This window comes from Centruroides sculpturatus, unplaced genomic scaffold, assembly GCF_000671375.1.
Source record: "Centruroides sculpturatus isolate CEXI.00-Female unplaced genomic scaffold, Cexi_2.0 scaffold1142, whole genome shotgun sequence".
In the NCBI taxonomy this organism is placed as follows: Eukaryota; Metazoa; Arthropoda; class Arachnida; order Scorpiones; family Buthidae; genus Centruroides; species Centruroides sculpturatus.
Window position 1 is genome coordinate 233,755 of NW_019385483.1, and position 19,874 is coordinate 253,628.

The 19,874-nt window shown below is 32.7% G+C and overlaps 2 protein-coding genes across 6 annotated transcripts in view; one reads left to right on the forward strand and one right to left on the reverse strand.

Annotated features, from left to right (window-relative positions):
* Positions 1 to 14,539, forward strand: part of LOC111639398 (alpha-tocopherol transfer protein-like) — a 29,354-nt gene extending 14,815 nt beyond the window's left edge. The window contains exons 5-7 of one of the 3 annotated variants that reach the window (XM_023385282.1): positions 8,828 to 8,941; positions 9,100 to 9,436; positions 14,315 to 14,539. In XM_023385282.1, the coding sequence (XP_023241050.1) occupies positions 8,828 to 8,941; positions 9,100 to 9,435 (450 nt within the window). In that variant the 3' untranslated portion in view covers position 9,436; positions 14,315 to 14,539. Of the gene's footprint in view, positions 1 to 8,827; positions 8,942 to 9,099; positions 11,443 to 14,314 lie in introns of those variants that run through there. The other 2 variants (XM_023385284.1, XM_023385283.1) reach the window with 2 other exon arrangements.
* The window catches only part of LOC111639397 (alpha-tocopherol transfer protein-like), a 247,341-nt gene that overhangs the window by 200,958 nt on the left and 26,509 nt on the right, over positions 1 to 19,874 (reverse strand). The window contains exons 3-6 of one of the 3 annotated variants that reach the window (XM_023385279.1): positions 16,967 to 17,209; positions 14,966 to 15,159; positions 13,871 to 13,984; positions 11,963 to 12,439 (exon numbers count right to left, since the gene is read on the reverse strand). The exons of the other annotated variants lie outside the window; for them this stretch is intronic. Coding sequence (XP_023241047.1) covers positions 12,089 to 12,439; positions 13,871 to 13,984; positions 14,966 to 15,159; positions 16,967 to 17,209 — 902 coding nt within the window. The 3' untranslated portion in view covers positions 11,963 to 12,088. Of the gene's footprint in view, positions 1 to 11,962; positions 12,440 to 13,870; positions 13,985 to 14,965; positions 15,160 to 16,966; positions 17,210 to 19,874 lie in introns of those variants that run through there. 3 annotated transcript variants of the gene reach the window in all.

Consider the following 19,874-nt stretch of genomic DNA (forward strand, 5'->3'; position numbering starts at 1 on the left):
TTTCTTGAATGGAATTATTTCAGATCACAAAATAAACTTTTTTAAGAAATTACTATCGAATAAATTTCGATAATTGTATGAAATAATATAACACCAAAACGAATTTTTTTTAATTTTTATCATCAATACTAGAATTAATTATTTTCTTGGTGAATATTTGTCTTAATATTCTGATACATGACAATTTGAAATAATATAACACTGAAATTATTTTGAAAGGTTTTTATTTTTACGTTACAGTTTATTTAAGTGTTTCCACTTTTTCCTTCAGTTTATCTAAAGCAAGAAATTTCTGCACCTAATAATTTTTCAGGATATAAATTATTTTCAGATCAAAAATTTCTCGATTAAATTAAGATTATAAATATTTAGAAAACTTTTTATTTCATTTTAGTTTTTATAAAATATCTTGGAACAATAATCATTTCAGACATAATAATTTCAGATCAAATGATCAGCAATAATAACTTTAGTATTTAGAAAACTTCTCAGTTCAATTCATTTCTTCATATAAAATTAATATGCGATAATAATTTTTACAATTTTACTAATATCCGAATAAATTAAAACACTACAATTTGAAATAATATTTTAACAATAAGGCAAAGTTTAATATATATTTTTTTAATTATCAAATTTATTATTATAAAATTAATTTGCAATAAGAATTTTTGCAATTTGTTCTAACATCTAAGTGAATTAAAACACGACAACTTAAAATAATATTTTAACAATAAGACAAAGTAAAAAAAAAATAGTTCAATATAATAATTATTTAAATTATATTTGTTACTTATTTATTAAATACCTACCAATACAATGTATTGACATTGAAAATATCTGTTTTTTGTCTAATTAAGAATTGTTCGTAAGATAGAATATCGCAAGAAGTTCGATGTCTAAATAATTGTAGTTCCAGGTTTTAAAAAGATTTTTTTTTTCTATCTGTCCACCTTTAAATAAAATTAACATATTATACGTTGTGAAATAATTTAATAAGTTTTGTAAATTACTGTTTGATCCAGCCAGTTATATCCAATGGTTTTTTGTCTATAAAATTTAATCCGTGAATTTTTTTTGGTAGTAAAATCAACTTATCATTGATCTTTCGCCGATAATTGATACTTTTTAACAGACTCTATATAAATGTCTATTAAAGTGTCTATAAATGTCTAAATGTCTATAAATATTTTTTACTGACCATATAGAATGTTCATCGATATACCAAATGTCATGTCTTCGTATTTTTGATATATCACGATTATATTCAATTATTTCATCCATTTTATCAAATTGTTCATGTGAAATCTATAAAAATATAATTTCTAAAATTTATATTGTAATTGAATTGAAATGAAACTTGTGTTTTTAAAATTAGTTACTAAAATAAAATGAAAGAAAAAGATTATAAAGTATAAGAATTTAACTCAAATTGTATAGTAGCAATAANGGGGGCTTCAATTGGCGGACCCAACCTTTCATAAACCAGGCACAATAGATATACTTCTAGGTGCAGATGTCTACAATGAGATTATTTGTCCAGGACAGTGCAAGGGACCACCAGGAACTCCTAGCGCATTGAACACAGTATTTGGTTGGATACTATCAGGACCAATAGGTATGAACCAACAACCAGCTTCAGTCAAGGTTCATCACTGCAGTATTAATAATCAACTAAAAAAATTCTGGGAATTGGAAGAATTGCCTGAAATAAGACATTTAACAACAGAAGAACAACTGTTTGAAACCATTTTTTATAGTACACATTCACGTGATTCAACCGGCAGGTATGTGGTTCGTCTTCCTTTCAAAAACTCCACACACAGGCTTGGAGATTCAAGAAAGACTGCCATTAGACGGTCTCAACAACTAGAACACAGGCTACAAGGGAACAACAATCTGTATAATCAATATAAATCTTTTTTGGATGAATACTTATCCTTGGGACATATGGAAGCAATTAGACAGGAGGAAATCCATCTCAATCCTTCAAGGACATATTATCTTCCCCATCATGCAGTGTTCAAAGACACAAGTACTACAACCAAGCTTCGGGTTGTTTTTGATGCATCGGCTAAAACTACCACAGGACACTCACTCAATGATGAGCTTCTGGTTGGACCAAGAATACAGGATGAGTTACTCAGTTTGTTAATTCGGTTTCAGTTTCCAGTTATTGCTATGGTAGCAGATCTTGAGAAAATGTACCGGCAGATTTGGATACATCCAGATGACAGAGATTTTCAAAGAATCATTTGGAGGAACCATCCAACCGAGCCTCTTAAGGATTATCGATTATTAACAGTCACCTATGGTACGGCTTCAGCACCATATCTAGCCACCAAGGTCCTCCAACAATTGGCTAAGGACAAGGGTGCAAGATTTCCATTGGCAGCTACAGTGCTTACTCAAGACTTTTATGTCGACGATCTGATGACAGAAGCTAACTCAACAGAAGAAGCCCTTAGACTTCAATCAGAACTCATTCAACTGACACAACAGGGCGGGTTTAATCTTCGGAAGTGGGTGTCAAATCACCCATTGGTACTAGATGCAGTTTCACCAGAACTAAGAGAGATTCAACTGCCATTTCAAATAGATAATGAGAAGTCAGTCAAGACGTTAGGTCTTCAGGGGCATCCTGCATCCTGCAACTGATCACCTTTCCTTCACTGCAACCACGTTACCAGAACACATCAATAGTACTAAACGAACAATGTTGTCAGATATTGCAAGGATCTTTGATCCGCTTGGCTTAATTGCACCAGTAACTATTCGAGCAAAGTTGATGCTCCAAGAACTTTGGCAGGTCAAATCAGACTGGGATGATCATTTACCGAGAGACCTTGAGAAAAGGTGGCAGGCATTTCGAGACCAGTTGGATCAAATTAGAACTATCAAGATCCAACGTTGTGTTGGTCAGTCAAGTATCGAAGACATTAGTCTACACGGCTTTTGTGATGCATCTGAAAGGGCGTTTGCAGCAGCTGTTTTTTTGAGGACTATGTCTCATAATAATGGTAGTCGAGTTCATCTCATAGCGGCAAAAACGAGAGTTGCACCCTTGAAAACAACCAGTTTGCCTAGACTGGAGTTATGTGGAGCTGTTCTTCTGTCCAGACTGATCAAAACAATTCAATCCTCCCTAAGGAAACCAATCACCGAGGTTCATGCCTGGTCAGACTCTACGATCACACTTTCTTGGTTATCATCATCTCCACAACGCTGGAAAACATTTGTTGCCAATCGAGTTGCGGAAGTTCAAACGACTATTCCCAACGCCAAATGGCATCACATTTCTAGCGAAGAAAATCCAGCGGACTGTGCTTCAAAAGGAATTTCAGCAACTGAGTTACTATCTCAGTCACTTTGGTGGCATAGCCCTCATTGGCTTCATGACACTCAATTACCAGAAACAAATCCTGCGATATGTAATAGTGCAGAATGTGCTGTCGAAGAAAGGAAGATCCATACCATTGTGGCTTACACTCAAATGGATGAGTCATTATTGACCACGTTTTCATCATTGTTTAAGCTAAAAAGAGTCACAGCATTCATACACAGATTTATCAACAATTGTCGCCTTCCTGCTACTGCACGTCAGATAGGTCCTATATCAAAGCAAGAACTAGATTCAGCTCTCTTATATTGGGTTAAGGTGACCCAGCACAACAGCTTCGGCCCAGAGATTGAGACTTTAAGGAAGAACAAACCGCTTCCAAGCAAAAGTAAAATAACACAATTACATCCCTATCTTGACCGCAACGGAATTCTCTGGGTGGGCGGAAGACTTAGATATGCGAAGATAACTCCTGATCAAGCACATCTCATCTTGTTATCACATCGTAACAAGCTTGTACATTTACTCATAGACATGGAGCATAAGAGATTACTACATGGAGGTCTCCAACTAGTGATGTCAACCTTACATCAACGTTTTTGGATAATTGGAGCCCGGGACGCCATTCGACATCACATAAGACGATGCATTCAGTGCGTGAGACAACGTGCAGAAACTGCCCAACAACTTATGGGTGACTTACCGCCAATGCGGGTGAATCCAGCTCGTCCTTTCCTTAAGTGTGGAGTCGACTTTGCAGGCCCCTTTCAACTTCGCGTCATCAAGGGCCGAGGTCAACATTCATTCAAGTCATATTTAGCAGTGTTTGTGTGTTTTGTCACTCGAGCTGTTCAGCTTGAACTAGTCAGTGCATTGACAACAGATGCATTCTTAGCAGCTCTCAAGCGGTTTGTAGCTCCACGAGGAAAATGCTCTGATATTTTCAGTGACTGTGGTACCAATTTTATTGGAGCAGATCGAGAACTCAAAAAATTCATTAAATACGTTTCAATCAGGCAACATACTAATGAGATATACAACTGGCTTGCCAACGAAGGCATTTCATGGCACTTTAGCCCTCCTGCAGCCCCTCACTTTGGAGGTCTGTGGGAGGCTGGAGTAAAGTCAGTGAAATACCATCTAAAAAGGGAACTTGGACCTCATCGACTGATTTATGAGGAGATGGAAACACTGTTGTGTCAAATTGAAGCCTGCTTAAACTCCAGACCACTCACAGCACTTAGCAGTGATCCTAATGATCTCACCGTTCTCACACCAGGACACTTCATTATTGGCGATTCCCTTTCAGCAATTCCTGAGACAGATCTCACTAGCATCAATTCTAACCGCCTTTCTCGATGGCAGCTAGGCCAACAGATGTTGCAACATTTCTGGAGACGGTGGAAACGTGAATATCTTGCACGCCTACAACAACGACCTAAATGGGCAGCCAAAAGGGAGAACATCAAGATTGGTGAGTTAGTGTTACTCAAGGACGACGATCTGCCACCCACAAAATGGAAAATGGCGAGAGTTTGTGAACTTCATCCTGGAGAGGACAATTGTGTACGGGTCGTGACAGTCAAATTGGCATCCGGTCAACAGCTCAAGCGACCTATTGTGAAGATATGCCCCTTCCTCTTCATTAACTAATTAGTGACATTGTTCTTGTAACCGCGTCATATTGAAACTGTTATTTCAAGGTGTTATTTCAAGGTTCGGTATCAATCGTATTAGTTCAGAAAAAAGTGTATGTTTGGGCAGGGGGCGCGTGTATAACGGTTGTTTTTTAATTGGATTGGTTGTAAAAAACGAGCGAAAAAAAAGACGAAAAACATGGCGTCTACATATTGCATGGTGTGATGACGATTTTTTATCTGTTCAACTTGTATTGGTTCAGTTTATTAAAAGTAACTAAGAGTGTTTATGCTTCGTTGTATCATTTGTCCGGAAACATTGCGAAGGCTCACTGACAAAGACAATTATTTGCATGGTTTGTATCTATCATNTATAAAAACACGTGCGTATTCGAATGCAGTGTTGTGTGAAAATTTCAAAGGAATTGGTAGGAACAAACGAACATTACATTTTATAGATAGATAGATGATGATCTGCTTTAGTTCATCCTCACAGAAAAGCAAACTTACGGCGTCATACTCGTAGCGCCATCTGTTGGACATAAAAGCCTTAACCCTGGATGAAAAATCCATTGTAGTTTTATTTAATTAATAAACAATCTGCAGGTTTGATTAGTGGTAAACATTCCGGGGGTCATAAAGATGCTACAGTTAAAATTTGGCAACGATTGGTTCAGTAGTTTTCACGGTTAGTTGTCACAAACGAAAAATACGTTGTCTCTTTATATAGTACTAGCAGATCCAGCCACGCATTGTTGTGGCTCAAAATGTATCTATTATAAATTTATAACACTTCCCTGTGGGGGAGGGAATTTTTCGAAAAATTTCTTCTTAGTGTACATTCTGTTGATGTACCCTATTAAAACACAAAAAACCGCATCTAAAATAGTATAAATAGAAGTAGAGTTCTTTACGGTAAGCCTTAATCCTAACCATCTCCCTTCAGTGGGGGGGAATTTCAACACGTATATTATATAAAAACACGTGCGTATTCGAATGCAGCGTTGAGCCAAAATTTCAAAGGAATCGGTAGGAACAAACGAACATTACATTTTTATTTATATAGATAGATAGAAGATGATCTGCTTTAGTTTATTTTCACAGAAAAGCGTAATGCCTCACAGAAAAGCAAACTTAGGGCGTCGTACTCGTAGCGCCATCTGTTGGACATAAAAGCCTTAACCTAGATTATATATTTCAATTTATATGAATGTTTAACGGAATAATATACAGCTTATGTCCGCCCTGAGGTTCCATTCTAATTGGTGAAAGAATTTTTGAAATCGGATGAGTAGTTTCGGAGATTACCTGCTGCAAACAAACTTACATACATACAAACATTACCTCTTTATAATAATAGTATAGAAGTACAGTTGACCCCCTATAACACGGGTTCCTACAGTTCGGATTCCTATATCACTGCAAAATAATTATGACAGTATTCGTACAAACATGCTAAAAAATCTCCTATAATTCGGTAAAACGTCATCGCCGACTCGTGTCGCCACAGAATTGTACAAACGATTGAGTTTAAACGAGCAGCGGACCTACCAAAAACCATTTATTATTTAACGTCCATAAAAATTATATTTATGTTAACGAGGTCTCCAAAGTTCAGCGAATTTTTCGCAAAAAAAATAATTTATCAGGAAGCACGCGAGCGCCATTTGATGACAATCTCCATGACGAAAACAAGATTAAGAAACGGCGTAGTCGAACGGTGCACACTCGGTAAGTAATCCTACAATTTTTTGTTTATAGCATAGTGTGAGACCCGAAAGGCCCCTGGGTCTAATTTAATAATTTTTATTAATAATATTAANAGATGGCGAGAGTTTGTGAACTTCATCCTGGAGAGGACAATTGTGTACGGGTCGTGACAGTCAAATTGGCATCTGGTCAACAGCTCAAGCGACCTATTGTGAAGATATGCCCCCTTCCTCTTGATTAACTAATTAGTGACATTGTTCTTGTAACCGCGTCATATTGAAACTGTTATTTCAAGGTGGGCGGGATGTTCGGTATCAATCGTATTAGTTCAAAACAAAGTGTATGCTTGGGCAGGGGGCGCGTATATAACTGTTTTTTTTTAATTGGATTGATTGTAAAAAACGAGCGAAAAAAAGACGGAAAAACATGGCGTCTACGTATTGCATGGTGTGATGACGATTTTTTATCTGTTCAACTTGTATTGGTTCAGTTTATTAAAAGTAACTAAGAGTGTTTATGCTTCGTTGTATCATTTGTCCGGAAACATTGCGAAGGCTCACTGACACCGTTCTTGATACTAAGGAAGGAAAAACAATCACACAGACGACAGTGGAAATTTATAGGTCTACAATTTTTTCAAATTCCAGCCCAATTAGAAGAAAAAAATAATATAAAGTATAGTATAATAGTGTATGCAAATGTGCGCTTTATTTTCATGATATACAACAATAATGCATAATATAATATAATTATATCAGTAATATAAGGAAGGGAAAAGGTTCAGAACCACATTTACTTATAGAGATATATTTTTATATAAATTTTAATTTCCAATAACATCAGGTATTGCCTGTTAATTACACAAACCTTCTTAGGCAGTTCATGAAATTTGTTTAGATAATCATTACCACCCTTTATTCTTATTTACACATTCTATTCTCAATTGCAGCTCTGTTATATATGTAGGAATAGGTAATAAAAATATAGAACTAGAGAACTAGTAATGACAATAATTTTCCAGCGTTCGTAACCGTCTTGATAGAACGATAATGTTGTCGCCTTCGTAACGTCTTTATCTCCTTTGTTTCTTTCGCGTTGTCACTAACTGTCGTCTTTCTCACTTGTATCCTTTGCACATTCTGCCCCGTTACCCTGCAATCCCTGAACGGTGTTTAAATGTCATTCGTCCGACCCTCACATTGTCTCTCTCTCTCTCTCTCTCTCTTTCTCCCCGTCTCCCTCGCAACCCTTTGTTTATTGCCTTAACGGTTTAGAAATGTTACTCGCCTATACCCCACATACAGTATATAACAGAGGGTAAGTATGGGAATCGGTCAAAACATGTCTCCCAAGACTTTCACATTTTTTCAGCTTGAGGATTTTGAAACGACGGGAAATGTAAAAATTAATCCTGAATCTGACTCTGTTTGAAGCTTAACTCCTGTGGTTTTTGTCGAAATTGCCCGAAATTTTGCAGAGAAGTTTGTTTATCAGAGGGATTAATGCAATTAATTTTTGACGATGAAAGATCGACGAGATAAAGGGGGTCGTGTGTCATACATCGAGTATCGTCGGACTTAAATACGATTTTACAATATTTTATAAAACATCCCTAGCACAAAATTAAGTTTTTATGCCATTTTATTGTAATTAAAATTATAAAAAGTTATTTTCTAATAAACTATCATAACAGATGATGTCACACACGAAGTTTTAAATGTTGCCGGGAAAGTTAAGTTACTCGTTGCTAGATTTTTTGTGTTTTTCGTAAAGCATTTATGCATTTATATAGGTGGATTTTTGATTATTTGCAAAGGATATCTGAATGCCTAATAGAAACTAAATAACAATATTTTCACAAAAATTTTGATTGACAACATAAGAAAATTTGGCAGACATGCTTAAAAATATTATCCTTCTTTGATATAGAGTATTTCTTTAATGGGGTAAATTATGCAGGTAAATTATGCTGATTTGAAGTTAATACATTCGTATTGATGTCTTAAATATTATACTGTATTTGTTATGGCCTATCTGAATTTCTGTTATGCATTCGTTTACATAGCTTTTTATAAGCTGAAAAAATAATGAAATTGTATTGAGAACAACAATGATTTCAATATTTTTTTTTTTTAACCAGACAGATTCTTATCCTTTACGATTCAGAGAAATACATTACGTGAACATGAATGTCATATTCGAAGCTATTTTAACTGTTTTCATTCCACTTCTACCGGACAAAATAAAGAAGACGGTGAGAATTATTAATTTTGTTATTAATATATAAAAGTATGATTAATAATATTTAATTAAGGCTATTTTAATTTGCTTTAATTGTTCATAAAAGCTGAGTAATTTCATTTTTGCTTGGAAGCATAATTTCCAATTGATTATATGCAATGTAAATTTCAGATTCATTTACATTCTGATATTACAACTTTGACTGATTTCATCAGTCCCGATTGTCTGCCTTCACAACTCGGTGGAAATTTGCCACCTTTCGACCCGAATGAAGCTAATAAAATGCTTAAAGCTAATGAAGAATTCCTCCGAAGAAACGAAGAATATGTGAAATTATACGAGAAATCAATTAAAAATTGTAATGAAGACACATCTTTATGCAAGGATGTCAATAGGAAAGAATTTATTGAAAAGGCGGAAGAAATATTTGAACGCCATTCTAATAATCCCGAAGATTTTCTAGCTTGTATGAAAGAGAATTTCGAATTTGATATTGATAAATTTTAAGGTAGAAGATTTTTTCTAAAATTAGTTAAAACTTAAACTAACAAGATTCTTAATTGTATCGTCACTTAAAACTATGTTTGGAAATAAAATTTAAATACGTGTTTATTAATTAAAAGAATTTAACGAATAATAATACTGGACTTATCATGCATAATAAAGTAGAAACACAGGCACACAAGAGTTATTTCATATATCACACTTTTGATATCTACATCGTTTCCCAAAGGGCTCCATACAATGACAGAAATCAAGCATATCAATAGCCGAGTAAATAAAACCGTAGAACACGCGTACTTCGTCATTGGTTCGTACCTGATCAATGGACTAGCTACCATGCAGTGTTCCGGGTTTTCTTTATGTGTCTATACAGACTCACTTTACACATAGGAAGTCCTGCTAGAAGTTATCCCATTGGCAGATAACCCCTGTGTTCCGTTGCCTTACTTTGTCAATCCAATGATACAAATTTTAATGCTTTCATTTCAATGTTTGTAAATAAAGTTACATTTTACCTTTGTATGTATGGAAACTTTTGGGACATTCTGTATAATTGATTAACGGCCAGATGGCCTGCTTGAAAGGCTACTGTTCATCGTTTTTCGAGATATGGAAACGAATCTGGACGGAACAAAGTCTCCAAAATTTTCTGGTGCTTGTTTGTCTCGCCAACTTTGAACCCTGTCTTTCGTCACCCGTCTAGTCCAACCTACAAGGGACTTGACAAAAGAATTAATAAACTTTTTGTTACCTGCTGTTCCTCTTACATTCATTGTCACCTAGAAATATTGTAGCTAGTGTGTCTCGTTTAAAAATAATCGTCGTGTAATATTTAGAAAGTAAGCTCTATAATGTTTCACTATATCACTATAATTTTTTATTTCAATCTTATTATTTTAGTGCTTTTATTAATTGAAATCTAAGGATGTGGGACGTGTTAAATTTTCAAACAGCACAGTTAAGTTTAGAAGTGTGGCACCACGAAGTGTGCGTAGGAGCTGCACGATTTCGCTGCAAAAAAAAGGCAAAAAAGAATTACATTAATTTAAGTTTTAATTAATGTTTTTTTCATTCAAATAACATTACAAACAGCCAAATAAATATATGATTCAAGGTGATGAAAATCGACGTACAGTACAACTGTGAATATAAAAAATGCAGATGTCTGGCGTGCAGATCTTTGTTACTTATCCTTTGTTTTACATTATTGTTTGTTTTTTATATATAAGAATTAATTTTGGGGTATTTTTCTTTCATGTTTATCCCGTAATGTTTATCCCATGAGTAGAAATGCTTGTCTTCAATTTCAAAATTGCAACGCAGTAATACACCATTATAGAATTGCAAAAGTATAGATGTGGATCTATACTTTTTTCACGCAAACCGCAAAAAATTTCACCTATAGTAAAGTCCGAGTTCAGGGTAATACTTAATTGTTTCCCTCTCCCCCGAGACAGGAATTTTGAAAAATCCCTTCTGTGAACTCGCGGATATTTACGGGCTTTTTAAAAATCCAAATTTTCTGTTAATTGTCTTCGGAAAAAACCCGAAGAATTTGAACTAGATCGGATTTCATCGATTGTATAACGACTAGCTGAGGAAGTTTACAGTTAGGTGTGAAGAATGCACCGTCATCGTCAAAAAAAGTCAATTACGTGACAATTTTCCCACGCTAATGATATAAAAGCTCGAATCTCCGGAAGCTTAGGGCGATTCATCATAAGAAGTTATACTTTGTGATAGTGCCCACCTCGACTCCCGAACCTTTGTACAGCGGACTTGATCCAACCACAGAGAGAGGACATCGGCAAGAAGACACGGAAGACACCACACCCTTCCATACAGACGACGTTCGCCAACTCTCCCTTCCACCGAGAGGTATTTAGGGGTTAGAATTTGTAAAAGCGCTCTCTCTCGAACTAGAAATTAGGTCAGCGACATAGCTACGAAATTCGTCGCCAATTTATGTAAATATTTTAATATAACCGCATTTAACCTTAGTAGTAAGTTCGCCTCTTATTGTTTAGATTTGTGGATTCAATAAATGTTTTATTATTTTGTTAACCTGTCTCCTGTCAATTGAGGACGCCTGCCGACATACCGACGCACTTCCCACTCGGTTTGCCTTCCTAGCCATCCAACAGACTCCGAGATCGGGTTTTATCAACCAACCTGTTGCCGATTAAGTAGTCAGTATGAGATTAACCCTTAACCCACGGCTTATTTTACACTTTTTAGTGTACTATACATTCTCTGGCGTACCCTAACTGTGTAATAAATTTTAACTTTCACTCCTAAACGTTTGGATTCTGCGCTTATTATTATTATCAACTCATTTCGATTACATTATAAGATGTATTTAGACAATACAGTATTATTTGTGTTTTATTATAGCTAAGCATCTTTTTAAATATTTATATACAATATTTTAATAGTGAATAAGTTTTTGAAACTTTTGTTTACCATGTAAATAAAAATCACCACTTCAATTTTATTTTAAACCATAATACAGTAAAATAATAATAATAGTAATTATAATATTGCCGGATGGCTTCAATACAATAATATAAATGATGGAAATACATGTTAAATTTGCTAGTTTAGTTTTTTCCTCGTAAATAATAAAATATTCCAGAACAGAATAATTGTATATCATTCAAAAATGTGTAATTTCCAATTCTGAATCTTGTTTCAGAGAAGCCATAAATGCTTCTGGATCATCGGAATAACATTTAAATTTCTCTTCCGATTTCTCTAGAAACTTCTTAACTTTTTCGTCTTCAAAATCTTCACCAATATACGTAAATTTGCCTTGACTGAAGTGCTTATTTCTTTCCTCTTCGTACAATCTCAAATATTCTTCGTTTTTGCGAAAGAATTCTTCATTGGCTCTAATCATATTATTGAATTTACTGGAATCGGAAGGCAAATTATCTCCCAATTCCAAAGGCAAAAAATCCGGATGAATGAATTCGTGCAAAGTAGACATGTCGGAATGTAAGTGCAACTGCGAAATGAAAACATCTTTTAAGAAATTAATGAAATAATATATAAAGTAAATAATTTGCTATATAAAAGTTTAAAATATGTAAATTAGAAAATATTGGTAACCAAACAATTAATTTCTAAAATATGATTTTATTTGTTTCTATTAGACACTATACAGTAGACCCCTATAAAAACGGGTTCATATAATACGGATTCGTATATAACGGCGAAAAATTTGCGATCGTATTCGTATAAACACGCTAAAAGAAACTCGTATAATACGGTAAAACGTCATCGTCGACTCGTGTCGCGACAGGATTGGTCGAATCTAGACTAATAGCTGATATTGCACAAACCGTTGAGTTTAAACGAGTAGTGGACCTACTAAAAACCATTTATTATTTAACGGCCATAAAAATTATATATTAACGATGTCTCCAAAGTTCTGCGAATTTTTCGCAGAAAAATAACTTATCAGAAAACACGCGCCCGCCGTTCGATACGCCGCTTTACCACGAAAACAAGCTCAAGCAATGGCGTCGTCGAACGGTGCACAATCGATGAGTAATCCTACAATTTTTTGTTTATAGCATAGTTTATATGAATTATTCCCCAAAAAATTATACGTGTTTGGAAATTTTGAGTCAAATTAGTCTAGAATCGATTAATTTTACGGTAGAAAACCTTTCAGGCAGCCGTAGTCCCTGAACTGTATACATGCCGGGCCGTGATTGGCTCATGTATTTAAGTGTTCGTAAAATACGGAATTCATATAAAACGGAACGTATTTACCGTATTATAGGGAGTCCACTGTACTTGTTTATTTTTCAGACTTGTAAACAAAGTTGATGTCATTGAGAATCCAACCCATAACAACACATAGTAGTAGAAGAAATGAACACTTGGAACCAAAAATATTTATTAGAATTCCCAATATACTCTTCCAAATCGTCATATATTAGAATGAAACTGCAAACTCTACTGTCAATAACTTGTAAACATTATGATTAGGGGAGACTATAAAAATTCTCGATATCAGTTAAACACAAGATGAAATTGTGCTATTAAATATTTTTACAAATATTATATTGAGTCATAATCGAGACTAATGCACAAAAATCTTCGCCGTGTTTTTGTGTAGCTGAAAACTCCTTATTTTTCAAAGATTTAATATCATCTGCAAGTGTTTACGATAAGATGTTTTCAGATATATGAATATTAATGGGTTTTTTTGTCATTTATTTACAATATTTCATAACTTAGATAGGATAACGTCTCTTTTTAATTTACTTTCTGTATTTTACTTACAACATTTTCTTTCTGTAAGAAAAACTTGGATTTGGAAACTTGATTCCAAATCCAAGTTTTTCTTGCAGAAAGAAAATGTGTTTTAAATGTTTGAAAATTGTTAAAGAATATTAAATTATTTAAATTATATTTCTTTACTTACTCTTTCCTTGAGTTTAGTTGGTAAAAGTGGAAATGCCATAGTTAAAATTGCTTTTATCATAATACTCACGTTGACATAATGTATTTCCTTGTATCGAAGCGGATAAGTATCTTTCTAAAAGTACATATGACATTATTTTCAAAAGTAACTAAGTTGTATACACATTTATTTTATTACTAAATACTATAAATATGTGACTCGTTAGAACTCTACAGTGTAATAATAAAGATTTTAGTACAAATTAGTATCATCATTAGAAATATATGAGATATTGTTACCATGATTTACACAACAAGTCTTTCAAATATTTTTCCATTTTCTTGATAAATGTATGAAAATTATGCAGTGTGAAGTTAATTAATTACAGGATTTATATATCACTTTTGAGTATTTAAATATGTTTTGTGTATAAGAATAGCAATGTAATTTATAATATTCCTGCAGTTAAGACCTCAGCCAGAAATCAGGATGGATTCAGGAGGACGAAAATCTTTATGTCGTGCTGTCCCTATATATAAAGCTCCCTCCATTTCGGTCTGGAAGAACATATCATGTGACTGATTATTTTTTTTAAAAAAACCTATGCTTGCTGACAGTAAGAAACAAAGATTTTATTCATGTTCAAGATGTGATTTATTACAAGTGAAATAAAATCATTAAGAAAAAAAATATTCTTTAGTTTTATTTCTGTATAGAAAGAGAACGAAATGGTTAATTTTTTTTTATTTTGAAATAACTTCAATTAAAACTTTAAATATGAAAATAATTTTTGTATATTTTTTCTTATATTAACAATTAGCCTATTTCTAAATTATAATTTTTTTTGTTGTTTGCATTTTTGTGCAACTCGCCGTAATTTCCTGTAAATATAGGATAATTTAAACTTGTGTTTAAGAAACAATGCAATATGTTACTAAATGTAATTATAAAATAAAAGAACTAGACTTCCTCCCATAGTAAAATGATATGTGCCACTGAATTTTCAATATATGTTTCTAAAGTGCATGGTAAATTATGCTGTTCCCATTATAACTTATTTTACTATAATACAGAATACAAAATTTAATATTAATTAATTAATCAATAATTTCTTACCACGAAAATGTTCACCAATGAATAGATAAAACTTGGTGACATCTCTAGAAAATGTGATAGTGCCATTCCACTAGCATCCGTAATTATAACTACACTATTCTCTTGAGTTCGATGAAAATTTAACATGAGATCGAAAGTAAGTAAAAAACAACGAGTTCCATCTATTCCATTTGTAACAGAAGTATCGAATTTTCCTAAGAAAATCAATATTTCAATATGAGAATATGGCTTATAAACATAATTATATTTTAATAAAAGCATAATTATATTTTAATAAAAAATTATTTTTATTAATCTTCTGTCTTCAATCAATTTCGTATTGCTCAATATTAATAAAAAGAAATAATTTAAATTGTAAATATATTTAATTTTCTTAAAAAATGTCATGTAAAATATGTTTTAGAATTTCAATTTTTGGTTTATATATTCATTTGGTCAAAATAAATGGGAAATAAAATACCTGTTCGAATGTAGAAATCCTCGTTTATTTGGGTCTCGAGAATCAGTGACAAATAGAGATAAAGAGAGATCATTATCTGTTGTCTCAAGTACATTCATTTAGTGAATCAAATAATTAAAAAGGAATTAATTAAATAAACATAAAATCTGAATAATAACTAATACAGTTGAAATATTGATTTAATTTTCTTAAAAATACCATGTAAAATATGTTTTAGAATTTAAATTTTTGGTTTATATATTCATTTGGTCGAAATAAATGGGAAATAAAATACCTGTTCGAATGTAGAAATCCTCGTTTATTTGGGTCTCGAGAATCAGTGACAAATAGAGATAAAGAGAGATCATTATCTGTTGTCTCAAGTACATTCATTTAGTGAATCAAATAATTAAAAAGGAATTAATTAAATAAACATAAAATCTGAATAATAACTAATACAGTTGAAATATTGATCTAACTTTTATAAAATTTTATGATAAATTATTTTAATTTACAGGAAATAAAACTTTTACAATTTTTTTCAATATTCTATATACAAACTATTTTCTATTTCCTTCACCTTTACTACATTTCTCTACTCTTCACTTTTTAGACTACATTACTGCCGATCAGATAAATAAAGAAACTATTGTTTTCACTAAGGAATTCAACTGTTACGCATAAATTCTTCATAATCATTAATTTAAAAAATTGTAACAATAATAAACTTATAACGAGTGCATTCTTACATTACTTTTAAAGTATTATTTTTGTAATAAAAAATAAGAAATAATTTTAAACAATAATTAAACAACTGTGCAAAAATGTTCCTTGTAATATAATTATAAAATTCTTAAACGTCAATAACTACAGAATGAGCCAGAAATCTCCATTGTAGGTGTTATTACGATGTTTGTTTATTATCTCACAAAAAAAAAAACATGGCGCTATGTAAATAAGAAAGAATTGGAGTTATTTTGATGATAGTTAATTGTTACCTGCAGACGTTGCTGAACATTTTAACTGGTTATATTCAAACATTGCTATTTATCACACAATGTTAGTACCAGGTGTATAAAAATTACAACTCACACGTTATCAGTTAGAAGTTTCATTTAAATTAACGCTTGTAAGAAGTATATGCTGTTTCTTACTGATTATTAAGGACAGTAGTCAAATTTGCGTACGACAAGTAGCTTGTAATTTGATACAAGAGTAGGTTACATTTTGCTTATAAATTCTAATTAGTACAGTTCGTGACAATTACAAGCATTTTATGCAACAGGTCATATTTTGGATTTACGCAAGATTTCACTGACTATTTTGTCTACCATCAAAATAACTTCAATTCGTTCCTTCTTACTTTACCTGTAAAAAATTCGCAAATGTCAACATAACTACAAAAGGTTATATAAGTATGCGACACAATTTTTGAAAATAAGTTAAAACACTAGATTCGATTGTTTATGTTTTCTATATATTTATTTTCTTTATATTTATCTTAAATATTTTAATTTTTTATATATGCTTAGTAAGAATTCAATAACAACAGGTCTACTTACTGATTTGATTAAAATAAATAAATCTTCCTTTACTATCTGGTTTTGGTAAGATTTGCATACAATTCAGTGATAAAACATGTTCCAATTTAGAAGGAAGTAGATCTTTAAAGTACTGAGGATACCCTATTCTCACTTCATAATAATTCTTCAGCATTTTCAACGATCTTTGCATATCATACTTTGTAGCACGAAGAATTCCAAGAAGAAAAATGTCATCCATACGACATTTTATCCCTTGTTCTCCTGTGGCGAATGTAAGAAAACAAAATAATGTATTATTATGTTTTAATCAAGCCTAAAATTTTAATTAAATTCAAAATGTTAATCATAAAGAATAAAAATTAACATCAAGTACATCGAGATTTTCCTTGGGAAAAAGCAAAAAATATACAATATACATTAATTTTTTGACATAAAAGTTTTTTTAAATAGGCGTGTTCCTATCTTCATGAATTTGAACGGTCGCGATTAATAGACATATAAATAAGGTTAAATTCGATGTCAACGTTTACGAAGTGAAAACCTCAGGTTTAATGATGGAGATATTTATACAGGCGCTTACAAAAGTTATGCTCCTCTATACATGTATAGAGGAGCATAACTTTTGTAGTGACACTTACCTTAGAATTTCAACATTCAGAGTGGTAGATAGCAAAACCGATCTGTATTGTTCCAATATACAGAACCGCTTAAAAGAAATCAATAGAATAAACAAATTGTAACAACGGTAGGATATAGAACAAACACTGGTAGTAGTCATTCGGAGTTATCTCACTGTTTTATTCGCAATACACTCTAATTTTTACGAAATTCGGCAGTTACTTTTACATAATTTTAACTTGGGTAATATCTTACGTCTCACTTTAAAATATAGATTGCATTTCTATAAATGAATTAATTTTTCAATTATAAAACCAATGGGATCGGTGGTAATATTAACACACTAAAAATAAAAAAAATTTTTAGTTAAAAAACAAGTAAAAATTATACTCTTTCTATTTCCGACTTCGAGGATTCTATGAGCCAAAACAAGACAAACAAGTAGCAAGGAACAATCATTATTTTATTAATTTTATCCATATGCATTTCGCCATCTAGGCCTCCTCAGTGGATACATCAGGATGTTATTCGTTGGTTACGTTTTATACCCAACAGCCGTTCCCAGCATGCATCAACAATCATTCCAGCATTCAAATTAAGTAAATTTACATGTTCGGCGATACAGAAATGTTCTACAATTTTTCTTTCTAAGTTATTTTCTATTCTATACAAAATTTTAGTATTTTTTATATTTATATTACAATTAAATTTTCTGCAATGTAAAAACCATGCTGATTCCGTTCTTCTCAGTCTAATGGCTGCCTCATGTTCCTTTACTCTCAACTCCAATCTTCTTCCGGTTTCTCCAATGTAATAATTTGGGCTTCCACATGTACATGACATCCTATATACGACACCGGCGATTTTAAATTGGTCTCTGGGCGAATTTTCACTGTTTATTATGCTGATAATGTTGGACATCTTATTCTTTTGGCTCGCAACTATGCATACAGAAAATTTTTTAAATATTGGTTTATATTTTCAAAAGCTTTAGTAACATAAGGAAACTTTACATAAGCTTGTTTTGGCTCATAAAATCCTCGAAGTCGGAAATAGAAAGAGTATAATTTTTACTTGTTTTTTAACTAAAAATTTTTTTTTATTTTTAGTGTGTCAATTAATTTTTATTTACAGTCGATTTTCTGAGTTACACGTAGCACTATACCAATGAAATGTGGTAACGTAGCAGAAATGGAGGGAGTAACTGCTGAAATGATTAAATACGGTGGGAGAAAGGTTGTATATTGTTTCAGTGACTTGTTGAACACTTGCTGGCGTGAAGAATGTGTGCTAGAGGAATGGCTGAATGGTGTAATTTTGTCGTTCTATAATGGAAAGGGTGACCAAACTATGTGTGCCAACTATTGAGCTACAAACCTGCTCACCTTCCCTGGTAAGATGTATGGGAAACTATTGATACGGCGCCTACAGCGATAGACTGATGGTAAAGTATGAGATATGCTCGTGGTTCCAGGAATGGTAGAGGATGTGCTGTTCAAGAGTTTGCTTTGCGTTTGCTGTCATGCATGTGTGAATCTGAGCCCTGTCTCCTTTTCTGAATTCTTTGCAATTCAGAAGGGGGTGCGACAAGGGTGCGTAATTTTTCCGTGGCTGTTTAATATCTTTTTGGATGCAGGTGAAAATGAGAATGTGGGTGGGTTGTTGTATGCAGGCAGTGTTGTTAAGTGAAAATGAAGTGAAAATGCAGAGGATGCTTAGCAGATTTAAGAAATTGTTGCAAGAGAAAGGACTACGAATAAATACTAATAAGACTGAATGCATAGTGTTTGAACGTACTAAGGTTGACAAAAGAGCTTGCTACTTCACGTTGGATGGTGCAAACGTGAAACAGGTGGACAACTTTGTATACTTGGGAAGCATGTTACAGAGTGATAGCTGGATACTTAATGAAATTATATTTATAGCTGTTTATATAGGAATATACAAAAATGAAGTTGGAGGATGTGGTACTATTATTCTTCCAAAGCATTTACAGTAGACCCCCTATAAAACGGGTTTTTATAATTACGATTTCTATAAAACTGCGAAAAAATTGCGACGGTATCCGTAAAATACGGTAAAAAACTCCTATAATTACGTAAAACGTCATCGGGCAGCCGAACTATTTTCTGCCGTCAAGCGCCATGCTACGGAGAGATTACTATCATCTGTACAGTATTATATATAAATTATATATAAATTAGGTACTGTATATATAATTATATATTAATTATATATAAATAAGGTACTGTATATATAATTATATATTAACTTAATTTATTGTAACTTTATTATAATTATATATATA